The sequence below is a fragment of the Varanus komodoensis genome, unplaced genomic scaffold, assembly GCF_004798865.1.
Source record: "Varanus komodoensis strain SLA01 unplaced genomic scaffold, ASM479886v1 scaffold21, whole genome shotgun sequence".
NCBI classification, from domain to species: Eukaryota; Metazoa; Chordata; class Lepidosauria; order Squamata; family Varanidae; genus Varanus; species Varanus komodoensis.
The window spans coordinates 13,273,438-13,291,946 of record NW_025335589.1 but is presented as its reverse complement, the minus strand read 5'-3'; the positions used below and the strand labels follow the sequence as shown (position 1 = coordinate 13,291,946).

The following is an 18,509-nucleotide window of genomic DNA, read 5'->3' as shown; positions in this document are numbered from 1 at the left end:
TCTTATCCTCACAATGAAACCCCAGTTACACCAGCATTATAGCCAACTTGGGAAATCCTCCTAGCTTAGCTGCGTGGTTGAGTGCAATAATTCAGGAATGATGAAAATCCAGGTTATGAGGCTCAGTCTCTGCCTCTCTTGCTGTTAGTGGGGAGAAGTAAGACCCTTATCTGAGACAACTCTGAGTGCATATTAGTCATGAAAGACAGCAGTAAGATTATACATCCTATAAGAGTGGTGGCAAACCTACAGCACATGTGCCATAGTGGGCACGCAGAGCCCCCTTTGTCAGCACGTGAGCCAAGTCACCCCAGGATAGCCCCAGCAGCCGAGCATAGCATAACAGTGCACATAGGGGCCATGCGCATGCTTGGAAAGGAGTAGCGGCACCAGGTGATGATGTCACAAGCCGCGACTCATTAGCAGTGACGCATCCAAGCTTTTGCATGGCCGGTCAGTGCACTGCCAAGGATAGATAGATAAAAAGGTAAAGGTTTCCCCTTGAAATTAAGTCCAGTCATGCCTGACTCTAGGGGGCGGTGCTCATCTCCGTTTCCTAGCCAAGGGAGCCAGCGCTTGTCCACAGACAGTCTCCGTGGTCATGTGGCTGGCATGACTAAACACCAAAGTGCACAGAACGCTGTTACCTGCCCATTGAAGTTTTACCTTTTTATCTACTTGCACTTGCATGCTTTTGAACTGCAAGGTTGGCAGGAGCTGGGACAGAGCAACGGGAACTCACCTCGTTGTGCAGATTCGAACCGGCGACCTTTCGATCAACCAGCCCAGCAGCACAGCAGTTTAAATCACTGCGCCACCTGCAGTCCAGATAGATAGATAGATATATTTGCTTGGACTGGCTATGAGGTGTTTTTTGTAAACTAAAGCCTCAGTTTTCAGGTTTTATTGTGTTTAGAACAGGCAGAAATGATGAGCAGTCCAGGAAAAGCTATCCAAGAAAGCCTTTTTCAAAATCGCCCACTTTTCAATGGTATTTTAGCCCTATATGAGGGTCAGGTGTGTGCACGAGGGTAGGGTTAGGGTTAGAAAAAGAAGGAGTCCAGGAAGTATTTTGAGGGTTGGAATGTGTTTAGAACAGGCAGAAAGGATGAGCAGTCCAGGAAAAGCTACTCAAGGAAGGCTTTTTCAAAATTGCCCTCTGTTCGATTGTATTTTAGCCCTATATTAGGGTTAGGGGTGTGTACCAGGGAAGGGTTAGGGTTAGAAAAATGAGGCATCCCGGCCTGATTTTGATGGTTGGAATGTGTTTAGAAAGTGTGGAAATGATGAGCTGTGCAGAAAAAGCTACTCAAGGAAGGCTTTTTCAAAATTGCATTATTTTCAATTGAACTTTACCCCCATATTAGGGTTAGGGGTGTGCACTAGGGTAGGGTTAGGCCAGTGGTCATGAACCTGTGGTACGCATGCCACAGTGGGCATGCAGAGTGCTGATGGTCAGCATGCAACCCAAGTCACCCCAGCATCACTCCAGCAGCTGAGCATCGAGTGGCAGTGCACACAGGGGCCATGTGCATGCTCAGAAAGGAGTAGGAATAGTGCTAGGCAATGACATCACGGGCTGTGACTCATTAGCCGTAACTTACCTGAGCTTTTGTGTTGCCAGTCAGTGCCCTGCCAAGGAGATATATTTGCTTGGACTCGATCTGGGTTGTTTTTTCTAAACTAAAATTGCAGTTCTCAGGTTTTATTGTAGTGTTGGTACTTTGTGATGAAGAAGTGGGTTTGAGGCTGCAGTTTGGGCACTCGGTCTCTAAAAGGTTCGCCATCACTGTCCTATCACTTCATATGTATTATCACTTTGAATGAACCACATCAGTAGACATGTAGAGGTATTTGCACATTATTCCACAAAAATATTATGAGGTAGAAGCATTGATCATTCAATGAAGGTGCTGAGGATGGGGGCAGGGTCTAGAATTTCTGTCTAGATAATGAAATAGAGAATATTCAATAGTTGTCTCCAATCTTCTGTTAAAGCCTTAATTCAGATGTAATAATAATTCAGAGCTACTATTAACTAACATGTTGCTTTAAAAAAAAAACCAGACTCAATAATGTCAGCCAAGGATTAATTTTTTATCAGTTGGAAATTAGAAAAGAAATTAATTTTTTCAAATCACTAGATCATAAATGTTGTGTCAAGATACAATTTATGCTTGATCTTTTTCCTGTGCTTTGATTTACTTAACACCCTGTATTAAGTAATATTGAATATAATGGATATATTTGTGCAGCATGACATCAGAGCCGCTGGATGGAAACTCAAAGGGATATGGCCCCTACCTTCATGGTTAGTTCCTTCTTGATTACTGTAGCAGTTGCATCATTGACATTTTCTCTTTCAAAGCGTCTTTCAAGGAAAGTTGATCAGTTTTCTCTTCTTCCTTTTTTCATTCTTTTCATTCCTTTTTCAACATTAGCATTTCTTTCTTTGTCTCAAATGGTGCATTCATCAAGAAATGTTTCAGAAATTCTTGAATTCAAAGAAGCTGTCACTAGTTGCCAAAGGGCTACTGACTTGTTTTTCTTGAGCAGCAGTTCTCCATACCATGGGGTTTTCAAAAGCAGTTTGTGATACAGCCGTAAGGTCTGGTGTTGAGGGCACAAACATAAAAATCACCCCAGCTGCATCTGTGTTTGTGAGCATGTTTAAAATCCTTATTCAGTATGTAACTTTTCAATTAGGTGCATCCAGTAACTGAAAGATAAGGGAAAACATTTTAGTCACAAAATAAGCAAATGTTCTTTTTTTTTAACAGAATGAGAAATCTCCAGGGCGCTCAACAAGTCGATCAAGTAATATCTCAAAAGTAAGTTACAAGTCATTCTCAGAGAGATCTGTCATGACATATACAATATATTGACTGTAATCAGAGGCACATTTAGTTGGGATCTGTTTTTGAGTAAATATAGTTAAAATCAGGCTTCATGTTTATATGGGATTTGCAATATGGTGATTCTGTTGCAACAATAAACAGAATGTTTTTAATTTAAAAATTGAGCATGTTGTCCTCAGATTAGATAGAACTGCCCTTAGATCAAGTTATTTTGTCACATTTGATCAACATGAGAATGCCATACAAACGTCAGTTCCCTATCTTAGAAAAACATTCTTTGCCTGGAGTTTTGCTTGTTTGTTTGTTTGAAAAGAATGATTTTTATGGCTGTCAACGTAAATGCTTGTGGAGAGAGACTGGGATGTAGATTTCCCATTTATGGGGTACCTAGAGGCTTGGAGAAGTATGCAATATATGGAGGGCAATGTCACACCAGTATTTAAAAACTAGAAGATCAAACCCTAAGGAAGGCAAAACCCTCTTCACTACTTTGCTTTTGAACTAACAGATCTCCAACTGACAGCTGTCAACTTTATGCAGAGCAACATATAAGGAGCCTCCCTTGATCAATGACTGTGTGTTGTCTATGCATTTGGACAATAGACACTGGCCAAGCAAATACGTTACTATTTCAATTGAGCACATTTTTGCTATCGAAAAAGAATGTAAAAAATAATGAGTCGGTGCTAGGCAGCTCCAGGTGCCACTTGGACATTGGCAGAGCATGGGCGAAATTCCAGGAGTGGCAGCAGGGTTGCAGCTCTTGCTGAGCAGCGTGCTCACTGATTCCTATAGCCCATGATAAAATCAGTCTTCCAAGTTCAAATGACAGAACAACCCATTGTGGACTTAATGAGCCTTAAACCAAGCCATGGTGGCTGGCGACTTGTTACCAGAAAACAAGCTGCAATGAGAAAAGTGTCCTGAGTTCAGATGCCACAGTAACACACAGTGGTTAGTCATTCACAATGGGTTGCCATGCTCTGCAAACTCAAGTCCATTCCAACAGTGTTGGCATAATATTTTTAAAGCAAAAAGGACACAACATTGCTCCTTAAAAACGGATAAAAATATAGACACACATAGATTCAGAAAGAAGGAAAGTTGCAAATAGTAAGGCCAAAATGCCAAGAAACCTAAAAAGCAGCTAAAGTATGCAAGAAAAGAACAGTGATCCATTCATGATAGGAGTCACATGCTATTTTTCTTGCTCTGCTAATTTAATATGTAAAAGAGACTACTTTATGAAATAGGAAAGCCAACACTATTTCAATTGTGTCTAAATTCAGTGGAATTACATTTGCTGATGTATTCCAATTCATTAATTCACACTGAACCCACAATTTGAAGCTTTTTGTACTAAGTATGTAACTTTTAGGTCAGAAGCAGATATTCTTTGAATAAAATGTTCACTGGTTTCTGAATGCTGCTATTTTGTATGTCAGATTTAAGTCTATTGATTCTCTTGCATAGATGCTAATTCTTTGTCCTATGTAAGTAGTAGGAAGGCATTGTTGACCAGTGATGTATGTCATTCTGGATATCATCCAGTGAGTTTCACCCTCAATGCTCATTAGCTTCTAATATCCATTTCCCCTCCTGCTGTGCAAGACGTCTTGGTGGTTGTTTTCAGCCATCTAGCTGCAACACTCTAAATGGGGAGGAAAGGAGGCTGGAGTGTCCTCAGGATACCTCATATTTTGGTAGTTCCAGTCTCTTCTTTTCCCCTCCTCCCAGAATGCCCTTCCCACCCCCTTCTCCAAACCTTTTCAATTTGGTTTTTGATTTTGAACTACGTTGAGATTGGATTTGCTGAAACATAAAGTGTTAAACATTTTTTTTAAAAAACTTCAAAGTATTAAAAAATCTTGTGTGCAAGTAAAGCAAGAAAAAATGCTGTAACCAGTGATTACTACTCTGCAACGATCACTCTATTTCTAACTGATATCTTTGGAACTTTTCACAAAATATATCAAACCTATTGCTGTTGCTTGCATGTTGACCTTTGTTTACACATTTAGTGTGTCAACTGATAATGAACATTTTGTTTATCTAACAAAGTTGATTCTAGGCCATAAATATTTATGACACAATATAATTGTTAGGCATTATGGTGTCACTGGGCTGTTTATTCTACAAGAGATTAATGTAACTAGTCTCCTGGAATTTGTAATATAGAGTTCTGTTTTTGTAGCATCATATAATGATTGTACATCGTGTGATAATAATACCTGCTGCAATCTATTTTAGTAATGATTTATTGCTACAGCTTTAGGATTTTAGCTGTTAGTATTGGAACAAACCAAGAAAAGCCATAAATGTAAGCAGAAGCCTGAGCCCTATGTCTAACTTCCAACACTAAGCTTCAATTCTTTGCACTATAGTGCAAGATAAGTAATAGGGTTAAAGTTATGGTAGAGGTTTTGTGAGGCTTAATTAAGGCTCATAAAACAGCCTGAGATGCAGAGATGAATAAGGACATGGAAAGGCAAAGGCCTTTTAATAAAAGAAAAATAATCTCAGGTGCCTTTGGTATGAATTAAAAATGATGGGCAATTGGTTTGAATTAAAAATGATGCTACCAGTTCTATTAGTTTAATCCTAAAGGTCATTGAGCTATGTATTGCTGTTGTCTTTGTCAGGCTTGTGCAACCCAGACTTATACCTCTTTGCTCAGGAGTAAATCCACTGGGACTTACTCTCAAGGCTACAGTGCTATGCATTTCAGAATAAGTCTGATTGGATTCACAGGCTGTCACTGCAACTTAAATGTTATATTTGCAGACAAAAGGTTTACTTACGTGTATAAAAAATGTAACTAAATTCTTGAATTGCAATCAATACTAAGAAATAAGTATAAAATAATCAGTTAAAATGCAGGCATTTAATATGTCTTAAAGGAAACAAAAGGGTTGGGGGGAGAACAAGTAGGTAGAATATTGGGTTCCAATATTCCAAGAGGGTTCTATTAAGTTGTATTTGTCAACTAATAACAGATGTTAGATGGGGCTTCCAATAGATACACCACAGAAGTAAAGCTTCTCCCCTTTTGACTTTTCCACATTTCCTTGGGTGACTATCTGGAATTGACATGGTTTTAACTGGCATTGTTACCGTTTGCTATACACAAGGTACTCCAAAATATTTCAATTCCATGCTGTAGTGCAACAAATTGTAGAAAAGTCAAAGCGGGATGAATACTTCTGCAAGGCACTGTACTTGGCTGTGCTCAATGAATTGCTTGTCCTTTGGCTCTCAGCTTTTTTCTTCCTTCAACAGTAAACCAGTTTGCCATAAATCAAAAGCTTGAATTTTGAAATGCCCCTCATTTTTAAGGTTTTGCTGTTTAAATTGCTGTTCAATAATTGTGAACCTGAGACCCCTTGGATATGCAGAATACGGGCAGAAGTATAGAGGTCATTCCCTATTATTTCAGTTATTTTTGTTTATTTCATAGTATTTCATAGTAAGCCCATCTAATTGGGGTGAAGGAGGGTATCTTCCTTTGCTGTGCATATCTCAATAAAAGATGGTGGTGCTATTTTGTTAAATAAACAGAAACCCTTGAAATAATTTGTAGTGAAAAATTTAACATAATGTGCCTAAGTTGTAACGTGGCTTAGTCTTTGAATCCTGGCTATTGTTAGTCTTTTCAGGGTCCTTATTGCAAGCTAGTACTTAAACACATGCTCACTGAAATCTATTTATAGATGTGGAAAGGGCCCAAGTGACTATACAAAAGTTATACAATGAAACATGTTTAAAAAGATCTGAGTCAACCTGATGAAATTATTACTGAAAAAAACAAGACAGTGAACACAAATTACTCTGTGTTCACATGAAAATAAAAGTAAAGGCATGGATAAGGATAAAATAGCTAGAATTTTGGTGCCACACAACAACTCTGATCATACTGTTGAGCAAGTTCAAGTGAATTTAACATCAAGAATAATATTACAGTAACTCATTATGCTTGCAGGCATGGAAGCCACTAGGTATTTGCGAAAGCAGTGACATTCTAGAATAAAACTGTCAACATAGGCAAGCAATTGTAAATCTGATGTTTCCCCCATCCACCCAACACACATACACACACACACTTTAAATTTACTGTTCCATTAGATATTCATTCATACAAGAGAAGCACACTTCAAAGAAGGGCATAAACAATGTAGTACTTATTTTGAATTGTCTTCCAATGACAAGTTCACACAAAAAAGAGCTCTATCTGGCAGTGTGGGATTCTGAAACACAAGTGACAGAAGATTGGGAAGGTGTCCAATTCTCTTCCTGTTAATAGTCTAGTTGGCATTTTGTCATGGGGATGGCTTTTCTTTTCTTTTGACTATAATGCATGGATTACTCATTCCCCCTTCTTCCTGAAGGGTGAGGAGGCACAGCTTCTCTTTCTTCTTGAAATGTGAAGACCTTTTATTTGTAAATGCAGGTTCTGCAGCTCTGCATGCACACCAAGAAATTCCCATGCCAGCAGCCCCCATTTCTAGCCATTCTGCTGTAGCAAGCTTTTATTACCTGCTCTGTGTTTTCTTCCCACATGTTTAATGCCTTCTGAAATGCGTAAATAATTTAAGAACAATTACAACTTGAGAAGGATCTGGTTCATTTGGTTTTTTTTTTTTCAAGGGTGGTTAGATGGTAGAATAAAACTCCAGTTTGCAATATAATCTGTCATGGATGCATTGACGTGGGAGTGCCGACTTCTAAAATTTTTCTTGTATGAAATCCTGCTAGTTATCTTTCTGCATGCTAAACATAATTTACAGGCTTCCTTGTTTGGTATGAACTATAGAAAGAGGAATTCATAAACATATCTTTGTACTTTTAATAAATGGTGGCATGAATCTATACTTTATCATATCATAATTGCTTTTAAAACTGGAACACACAGATATATTTATAAGAGGTCTGATAAATATTGTTTGTTAAAGCTCTATTAGGGCTAAAATGTTCCATGAAAGGACTGTGATTACCCTTCATTGAATATATTTATTAATAATTTGGTTTATTTTTACTTGATTCTCTCTCAGTTTGTGAGATCCATATGCTTAACAATTAATAAGTGATTTTCTCTTAAATAACAAAGAAAAATGTGGTGTATAATACAATTCTTGCTGAAATTTTCAGTTTTGGTTTGAGCGCCTCCTACTTCTGTCTCCTGACTCTAATAAGAGAGATGCAGATCTCTCTAGTGTCACAAGCTTGTTGAGCATTGCCTGATTACCTGTGCATGCTTAGACAGAAAAAAAGGCCTATAGCTCCCAGCATGGCCCAGTCTCATGCTGGGAATGTTAGGCTTTTTGTGTCAAAAAATGGATAGGCTTGCACCTTAAAACTGCTTTGTACATTTCCCTTTTGCTTCCCCTCATACTTCGAATTTCCTTTTTCCTTCTAAAGAACAAGCAGCTACAATTCTGGGCAATCTTATGCCTATTGATTTTAATGGGAATAAAAGATTAACGTGCTGTATTTTATAGCAAGATTACTGGATATTTTCAGTGGTTCTCATCTTCAAAGATTAATAGAAGAATAATGGAGCATTTGCAATTTTATCCTGGATACACTTGACCTGTTTAAACTGATGTTATGATAAAACAGAGTATATGTTTTTAAAATATATGCATATTCAAGAGAGCCTGACATACTTACTCAGGGGGTGTGGGAGATGCTTATAATGACTGTAACTATAATAGGTGTGAAATTCCCTGCTGTACTTTTCGACATGTGAATTTATACCTGGAAATAATTTATATAAATAAACTGTTGAATGTGTGGTATATGCACATTTTATATAGAAGTATTTTAAGTGTATATGAAAATGTATACTCCAGATTTCTAATATGTATGTATTATTCAAGAAAGCTTACGTCAGTTAAACTCACAGCAAATGGTGTGACTAAGAAGCAAACAGTGACTGTTCTGCATCACATGTGTTTGATGATCAGGTTGAGGAACAATGTTCTATTAAATTGAACATAAAATGTCATGTATAAAATATGCTAACATTATAGCCATGATATTATAATATTTAAAATTATAACTTTCCCAGAACCTGTGTGATATGGTGGTTAGAATGTTGGGGACTTGGGAAATCTGGGGTCTCATCTCCACTTGGTCATGAAGCTCACTTGCCTGACTTGGGAGCAATCATTCACTCTTGGCCTACTTCACAGGCTGTGGTGACAATAAAATGGCGTAGAGGAGGACTTTCCGTGGGTTCCTTGCAAGTGGAAGAAGGGCAGGGTATAAATGTAATGTAATTATAATAAGTCCATCTGTTAAAAGGAGAAGCCTTGAAAATATCTTTACTCTTCTCTACAATTTTATTTACATCAAAAGTATTTTTCTTTTGATTCCTTCATTCTTATATTCATTTTATATTTTCACTTCTAGGAGTTTAAATAGGTTTGTGACTTGCTTGATAAAAGTTCTGTTTAAGAATCTTAGAAGATAGTCCATCACATGCTAATATAGTTGTCAGTCCTCAAATCCTCATCAATATGTGGACTGAAGCCCCTAGAAATATTTTTAAGGATTACTTTGACTTCTGTTGTTACACAGAAATGATGGAATTTATCTGGACAGTGAGAGTTTCAAATAGCATATCGTTAAAGTGGACGATGCTGGCTTGAGCAGAGCCTGTTACTATGGCAGCAAATGCTGTTCTGGTACACATCATATTCATAGTCTTGGAGGAAACCCACCCCCTGCTGTCACTAATGTTATAAGTGAACTCTTTATGAGTTAGGAAAATAATATTGCATTTCAGATTTGGTGTTGAGGACTGGTCACAATCAAAAACATATGCAGAAATGAAAAAGTGTCATCTAACATGTCAGCCATGGGATGAATGAATGAATGTATGTCATATAAGACATTGGAACTCCAAAACAGAATGTAGTATAATTAATATTCTTGCTTTTGGACCATAATTTGAAGAGGCTATAGATTATATATCTGTGAATTTATTAAATGTGTTCTTTACTAGGATCAGATTTCTATTGTATCATCTATATATTAATTTTATTTCTGTAACTTATATTCCACTTTTCAGTATTTACAGCACATGTAAAACTGTATGGAATGCATGTGCTTCCCCAGGTGAAGGCTATCTGGGGAGCTCACTGCTGTGTTGTCATCTACTTGTTAGTAGAACTAATGGAATTATTGTGAGTTATTTATTAAGTTGCAATTAGCCAGGATATGTTGTTTTGAGCCAAATGTTGTCACTGGTGATCATGTTTTGGGTCGCTCATGCATTGCTATCGATCCATCCATGTCCCACAGAGCTCATATTGATTTAGATATTAATACTTTTATTTATCTTTTATTTAATTTGTTAAATATCTTACAAGAAAATTTCTGTAGGCATTCTGCAAAACGTAACAGCATAAAAATACAAATAAAATCCCCCCAAAAAGCAATTAGCAATATAAAAAGAATCAATATGCCAACACAATTAAAGTGACCATCAGATACCATATGCCTGATCCCCAGGAGATTTCTCTGTAGCTTTTTTGATTAAGGGAAGGGTTTGTTTAGAGTCAGCTTCTTGTTGAATGCATGTCATTCCATCTCAGTAACTTTCCTGACACACATTGCCAACAGTGTGCAAACAACATGTAATTGCCACAGGATTGCTGATTTGTATCATCTGCCATTTTATCCCACCATTTCTCTAAACTAAACTGCGCACATTCATCCAGATGGCAAGATAGAATGCTAGCCTGGCATACTGGCTAAAGGTCCAATCTTGTGGAGGCTCAGAGCAGAGCAGGAAGAGCAGCTGAGGCTTTGCCTTCTCATGCCTCCTGCTCTGTACATTTGCCTAAATCTGGTTTTGATTGTTTGAGAAGGGGCTCAAGTGGTTCTGGAACACCTTGTATTATGACCACTCCAATATCTTCTGTTCCACCACCAAAATATCCTCATTTTCCCCATTCAGAGGTCACCCTTTGGGGCAGAGGACAGGAGAGGAGTTCTGATTCCTAGCTCCTACGCCAGAGTGCTGTCACCAGTCTCAGAGCTGGAAATCTGAAAATATCCTATAGCTCCTTAGAAAATGTATAGGGACCATAAGATTATGACCTCCTAATCAGGAAATCACTGGTTCAAGTATAGACTGTGCCTTGAGGAAACATTTTTACCATAGTTTGTTCTGTAATATAGAGATGATAATTATTTCATGTACAGAGAGGTTCTTCAGACTTTGCCCAGGGTGGAATTCTGCAACTGTAGGGTCACCACTGAAGATGTCCCTTCCTTTCTGCCTACCAATCTCATACTCATTAACAAGCTGGACATGATGAGGACAGCCGTATAAGTAAAAATGTATCTATTTGCCCTGTTTTTGTCACCAAAATTGGGGAGGAGGGATGAGCCTACTTTTTATAGCAACAAATGCATGCAGCTAAGGGGAGCTGAAGGCTACAAGGTATATTGCCTTACGCAACTACATTCTATTGCATTAGTCTTTCAGGCCAGCTCTGATAGCAGGCATAATGCTTGCTGGGATAAATGTCTGGGAGTGAAGAGGAGGCAGAAAAGGTTCAGCACCCCCTTTTTTTGCATGTGGAAAAAGTAGGACCCACCTGCAGTTTTAGATGTGAATCAGGTAGGTGCATGAAGTGGTCATTCAACACCGCTTGCACCCAGTATCCTGCTATTAACATTCTCTTTTTCATATGCTCCCACTTTGACTGTGCAGGCTCTTGTCCAGTTCCTCAGCCACCCCATTTTTGGGGATAAATGCAAGCTATGTTTCTGCTTTGTCACCTATTTTAAATGCCAGCATATAGCCTGGAGCATGTGAAGGTGGCAGTAAGGAAGGGAGTGTTTCTGATCATGTTCAGAATGCATGTTCCTCACCACTGAGTATCTATAGCCTACTTATCCTTATCAATGGGACAAAACTTTCCTCATAGGTCTCAGTGTATTCTAAATGTTATGCACTATTGGTCAGAATGAGACAAAAAAATCCCCTTTCCCAAAATAAGTTTTGTAATGCAAAGGGACAGGAAAGAGAGATGGAGCTCTCTTACTCCACTTCACCTACTGCCTGCCGTATTTAGTATTATTAAATCTTTTTCTGCTTCCCATAATCACAACACATCTCAAGCAGACCACAGTTCTAACCAAGGCACTTTAGGGTGTGTAACTATGGGGTAAAAGGGGTGGGGGGGTTTCAAAAAAATCTATGTAGAAGTTGCTGGTTTTAAAGACAGCTATAGTTACATTCAAGAGCTATTTTTTGAGGGTGTCTGCAAAGGAGAAGAATTAAGAGAAAGCCTGAGAAGTCAGAAACTTCTGAATATTGCCCAATCTGTTTCAGGTTGAATCTCTGGTCCTTATATCTGAAGTTGCGGGGTTTTGAGTGGTAGTGGGAAATGTGAAATTGGAGGAAGATGGAAAAATATTCCATCTCCACCTCCAGGAACTGCTTTGACATCTGGAATGCTGCAACCTCTGGGTGTGTCTGAATAACAAGTAGAAGGAAAGAACTGCCTTCCCAGTGCAGAAGAAGCTGACCAAGGAAGGGTAGATAGGCAGGAGACAAGGGGTAGGCAATGCTTCACTCATGGCCAGTGAAACTCCTATATCCTTTTGAGATTTCTCCTTCCTCTGTCCTGAGTTAACTAGATGTTGTCTTTTAGTTTTCTCTTTATTTTTTAAAGAGGAGCAGCAGGATTGCTGTGATTTACCTAATTTTATTCTTTGTTTATGTAGATACAGTTGCACTTAGGTACTATATACCCATCTGCCAAAGAAGCCCTGTGCTCTAAAGCATTCTGTAAATGATATATATAAAATTAGCAAGAAGAAAAATATTTCTAATAATTTCAGTATGCCAGAACTAATCCTGCAGAATTGGTGCTGTCCCTTAGGTTTAGCCCTGCTCTCATCAAGAAATAAGCCATGTTTCTTCTCACTGTATTGCTATAAAACATAATTTTGGACTGCTGCCTTCAATTACGCTACTGATATCATCTGCTTTGATGAATTTTCTGAAGTCGGCCTCTAGTGTAACTTTCTTTCATTTAAATGGCACTTTAAAATAAAGTATTTTTGAGTAAGCTTCTATTAAAGGAATATGCCATTTAAAGTTCATTATGCTGTGAAATAGAATCCTTTTGTTTAGCCAATCAAGGAATCATGAAGCGCTAAATGAGAGAATGTGACAACATACAGTTTTGTATTGATCTTGCATATTTGTGCTATATTTGCTGCACATATTTTCTGTTCATTTGTCTCGATACAACAATTGGATTAGAATAGCCCATCAAAAACTTCATTCTTTCAAGTGAGTTTCGTTTACACCATGGGTCATCAAACTATGGCCCACAAGATGGATCCAGCCCACCATGGCTTCGCATCCGGCCTGCACCGCTGTTCCCCGCCCACACACACACTTGCTGCACGGGTGGGGAGGTGGTGGCTTGCAAGCCGCCGCTGCCACCTGCCTCCCGTATGCGCACGCTCGCCACTGCCTCGCAGCTTGGGAGGGGTGGTGGTGGCTCGCTCGCTCGCTCGCTCGGAGATGGTTTTGAATTTGCTGGGAGATCTCCGAGCGAGCATGCCGCCTTGCGCACGCCCAGCAGCACCTCACTGGCCCGCGCCCCCAGGCACCCCCACCTCACTGGCCCGCTACGGTCACCGCAGCCTTTCAACTAGCCCCCTGTTCAAAAAGTTTGAGGACCCCTGCTTTAGACAATGGAGCTTCTAAGATGTTGAGAGAATAGAACTTTGCTACTTAAATTGTATACTCCTGTCCATTAAAATTTGATATAGGAAGGAAAGGGAGAGTATAAAGTAATTTGTTCTGGTGCAAGTTTCATAATTACTTGCCCTACAACATGTGGGCATATATGCTGTAGAGAAATACTAATTTATCCTTCTTAGTTCCTAGCAGGCTTTTATGCATATTACAGTTTTGTTGGGCCTAATTTTCTATGGCCATATGGGAATTTTCTATGGCCAGGAATGGGCACCGTTGCCCCAGAGGCCTGATTCAAACATACTCCCTCTCCCTTCAACACTGTTCAGGAAACCCTGACTCATATCTTCGATTACTGCTAAGAATTTATTGAAGATAAGAGCTGGGATATTCTTGTCGAGTCTTGAAGGAGGACATCAGGAAAACCTGCTAATCTCTGAACAATGAGGAGACTGAAAGGATTTTAAACTTAAAATGCCATTTTCTTTCAATATTACTGCAGTTAAAAGGCATATAAAGAACAGGGGACAGAATGTAGTATGGCAGTAGGAAAGCCCATTGCATCAGCCAACATTGTGTCATTTACAGTTGCCTATTGTCCGCTTGGGTACTTATATTTAAGTTAGTCCTGCAAGGAGGAAGTTTGTAAACCAAAAGCTTGTTCCCTGTAAGTCTGTTTCTGTGGCTTGTTCCTCATTAGGCTTGCACAGAACAGAGTTGTGCTTTGTATGCTAGGTAGAAAAATATTTAAACTGTTATGGGTCCCACTCATTTTGAAATTTGACCCTGCCTCCTGCTCACTATTGGAATATGGCCCATGAAACCTTTTGTTTGGAATTTGGCTGTAAGGCCAAAAAGGTTCCCTACATCTTATATCATTATTTATTTTAGTGGTGCTAAAGCTAGGTTGGCATTTAGCATGTATACCCACCTGGCTAACCAGGTTATCCTGGTATGATGTTCTCATAGTAAGACCATGATAAAATAGCACTATACAATCAGCTTCTCTTGGCTGCAAACACTGGAGTTACAGTTTTCTGTTAGGTGGTCTTGAAATGCTAGGCTTCTAGGCATTTGCAGCTCATTGCAGAATGCCTGGAAAATGCCAGAATGCCAGAAAAGGATTTCAACAACTCCTTAGTGCATATTCATGTACAGTGTCACATTTTCTGGATCAGATAAATAATGTCTTAAACATTTTCTAGCATTTTCAGACTTATAGTGTTATACTAACCGGTATTATGTAATTTTAGAAAGTTGTGTGTGATATAGAAAAAGACACACAGTCAGATGAGCAGGAAATGAGGCAACCATTTTAGAATGGAGGTATTCTTGGGAAATAAGTCAAGTGTAGTTGTTCTCTACTAGTAAATGGAGAGGCAGTGTCCAGCTATGGGTTAGATTTTGATACAAATGACACAAGTGTACTCATTAGAACCGCTAGCTAAGAACTTGCTAGTCTCTTCTCTTTGGTGTTTCTTTGGTGTTGGAGTTGGATGAATCAAAATTCTATTACACCAGTTCAATTTTGCACCCATGATGCCATCCCACTGAAATCAACTCTTTTAAAAAGTTTCTTTCAAAATACATATTGTGACTATACTGCAGTTACTATACTGCACTGTCCCTAAGGAAATTTAGGATAACACTGATACTGTAAACATGTAGAAAAGAGTTGTTATTGTTGGTGTGTGTGTGTGTGTGTGTGTGTGTGTGTTGCATTTGCAAGAATTAAAATACAGTAGATGTCTACATTTTCATGGGCAAAAAACCCATATATGTGTAAATAGCCAAGAACCATATTATTATATTTATTAGGATAACTGCAAAAATCGGTGGACCAAAAAACTCCCAATTTACAGATACTTGGGAGGGGAGACATGAATTGGGTCATTTTTACTTTGAATTCTTAAAAATTGAAAACCCTAATGCTAGGAAACAGAGATGAGCACCGCCCCCTAGAGTCAGGCATGACTGGACTTAATGTCAAGGGGAAACCTTTACCTTTTTAATGCATATATAGAAACATTGTCTAGATGCACATGTCTAACTTCCATATGAGTCACACCACAGCTGATCACAGATGTTGAGAGAGGAAAGAATGTAGCCTGCACCACATACACCAGCCGTTCCCAGGATCTGCAGCATTCGACTTCCCTTTTCTAATCTGATTTTCTGGTTCTCCATGCAGAAATGTTTAATGTTTGTATATGAAGAAAAGCTCATATTTATGTTATTTCTTCCCAATGCATGCCTTAATTTTACATTGTACTGCACAATCTTTGATGTGATACATCTGTCTGAGAAAGTGAAATATCTGTGGTTTATATCTTTATAGAATTATCACATGCAAGAAATGCATTGCATATTGCAATTAAAAGTAATAAAGTTGCATGTCTCATTTAGACTTTTGGAGAATAATGCAAGTTCCAAAACCTTTCAGGATGGTTCAATATAAAATTGCACTCCTTTTACTGAGAGGGTTACTAATATTTGTGAATGGATCCAACTACTAACAGTGCAATCATATGCATCTCTGCTTAGAAGTATGTGCCACTGACTTCAGTTGGACTTACTCCTAGGTAAGTATGTATACAATTGCAGCCTGAAGGATCTACGCCACAGTAGCCATACTTAGCAGCACTGTATATAAATACATTTCTCCATTTGCATCAAAAGTTGCATCCACTTAATTTGGTGGAGCTCAAATGATGTGACTGGAGATATGATGTATAGATATTTACATCAGCAATAAGGGGAGAAAGCTGATGATTCATATGCATCTTGTTTATAAAAGAAGATTGCTATTATTGTATTGGCACATATAGTTCATTATAACATGCTAGGAGAAGTTGAGGAAAGTGTCCAAAATCTTTCTAGTCAATATTGTTGATATCATCTGTTGTAAATATTGTGGCTGGATTGGCCAATGTCCAAAGCTGGTGCCAAAATTCCATTTGATTTTCTTAACAAGTTTGTTCAGTACTTACAATTTTGGTGAGTTTTTCCTAAAATAATCAGATTTTTTTTAAATATTAAAATTGAGTATTAAGAGGAAGAAAGCTAGAGAACTTCCTTCTCTGTGATACCAGCTTTCTTTTCTTCATATATGTTTTCTACTTAAAGTGATCCTTTATATCCTCTTTAGCATGATTTGAACATGAAAACACTCACTTGGAGGGTGTAACTTGTAACATGTACATCACACGTACAAAATCCATGCATTATATGCTATCATTACTGTTACAGAGAATATTCACTGTTTCCTTTGTTGAAGAACTTTCAGTGAAATAACTTTATCATGCTTAACTGATCCATATTTTCCACATAGAATCAAGATGCTTGCTTCAGAAACTTATCTTAATGCTAAAGGCATTCATGATGTCCAAAGGAACAGTTATGTATCAATCTGCAATTCTGTATCCTAGTTCATCACACTAATCAGTCTGAAGAGCTATACCAGGAAGGACCATAGTTAATTTCAAAGCTCTGAGAGTGATGTATACATACGTTTATTTATTATATGCATACAATAAATACCATGGTTATTAACAGTTCTGTTAACTACAGAGCTTGCCTTGTTTTTGTGAAAAACAATATTTCCAGTAAATTTCTAGCCAGTGAAACAGTCTTGTTTACCAGTCAAAGTGCACTTTGCTCTCCCAAGCTAGTCTGCAAATTACTGAGATTGCTTATCATGGTCCCCACACAATGGAAATCTTTTGTTCCAAGTTTTTGAGCCAATAGTAGGTTGTAGAGCTGCTGTGTGAACTTTAGGCCTTCAGAGGCTCATCAATTTCACGTTCATTCAATTTCTGGAAGTCAACTGGATTGCCTTGGTGGTACATTTTTAAAATAGGCTTCAATATTCACATTGCTTATGGTCTCCCCACACTGTTGAGGTGTGAGTATTTTGCCTCAGACCTTACTCAGCCCACACAATAGCAGTGCAGTGCAGCACAGTTTGCTGTGATAAGAAGCTTTGTCATTATTGAGTTTTAACAGCTGCTGTTTCCTTCACATACTTGCAAGTAGACCTAGCCGCAAAGTGAAAATGTAAATACTGAAAGCTTGTTCCTCAAAAAACAAAGCAAGTATGTGACGTTCCACTAGCCTTTGGAGCACATTTAGTTCCTCAAAAGGGTTTTGCTTTTGCAGCAGCTTCCTGTATTTTAAAAGCTGTGCATATGTGGAAAGATTGTGAATAGCTGCACAAGTTAACTTTTATTTTAATCATGTGGAAAAGTGGTAAAATATCTATGCTCTACTTTTTGGATAGCGATTCCAAATTATCTAATTTCTTTCTACAGGCAAGCAGTCCTACCACAGGGACTGCTCCAAGGAGCCAGTCACGGTTATCTGTCTGCCCTTCTACTCAGGACATCTGTAGGTATGTGCTAAATGAGCGTTCCTAATCTGTCTGATATATAGTGTTTTTCTTTTTTTAATCTAATGCTCTGCAGATCTTGCTTTTGCCTAATGCCCTTCATGCTTTTACATTCATACCTAGTTTTCGTTTGTCACATTCAGTGTCATTTTATGGCCTATTCCTTGTTTTCCTATTTAAAAATCACAATTAATTTTGTCTTCATTTCAATATTTCTTATTTATTTTATTGCTTTCTCTCTCTTTCTCTGTTTCATCATTTTCCATCCATCTCCTTTGCTTGCTGCTTTGTTCAGATCTCCCACCTTGCATGACATATCAGAAGATAACTTTGAAAAATCAACCCCTGTTATGATGCTGAGTCCTGCTAGTAAAGAACCTGTTAAGAAACAAGTGAAGCGAAGGGTTAGGCGGAGGAAGGAGGCTGAGGAAAATGATGAGCATACAGAAAAGCAAAGGAAAGAGAAGGTTGGCAAGGTGCACCCCAAGATTACAAACCCTAGATGGAATGCCTTGCACAAGGTATCATCCGA

The 18,509-nt window shown here is 38.4% G+C and overlaps 1 protein-coding gene across 4 annotated transcripts in view; it reads left to right on the top strand.

The window, feature by feature from the left end:
- Window positions 1-18,509, top strand: part of MARCHF1 (membrane associated ring-CH-type finger 1) — a 145,644-nt gene that overhangs the window by 85,186 nt on the left and 41,949 nt on the right. For 3 of the 4 annotated variants that reach the window (XM_044430983.1, XM_044430982.1, XM_044430985.1), the window contains 2 exons: window positions 2,781-2,831; window positions 17,901-17,980. In XM_044430983.1, the coding sequence (XP_044286918.1) occupies window positions 2,781-2,831; window positions 17,901-17,980 (131 nt within the window). Of the gene's footprint in view, window positions 1-2,780; window positions 2,832-17,738; window positions 17,981-18,509 lie in introns of those variants that run through there. The other variant, XM_044430984.1, reaches the window with a different exon arrangement.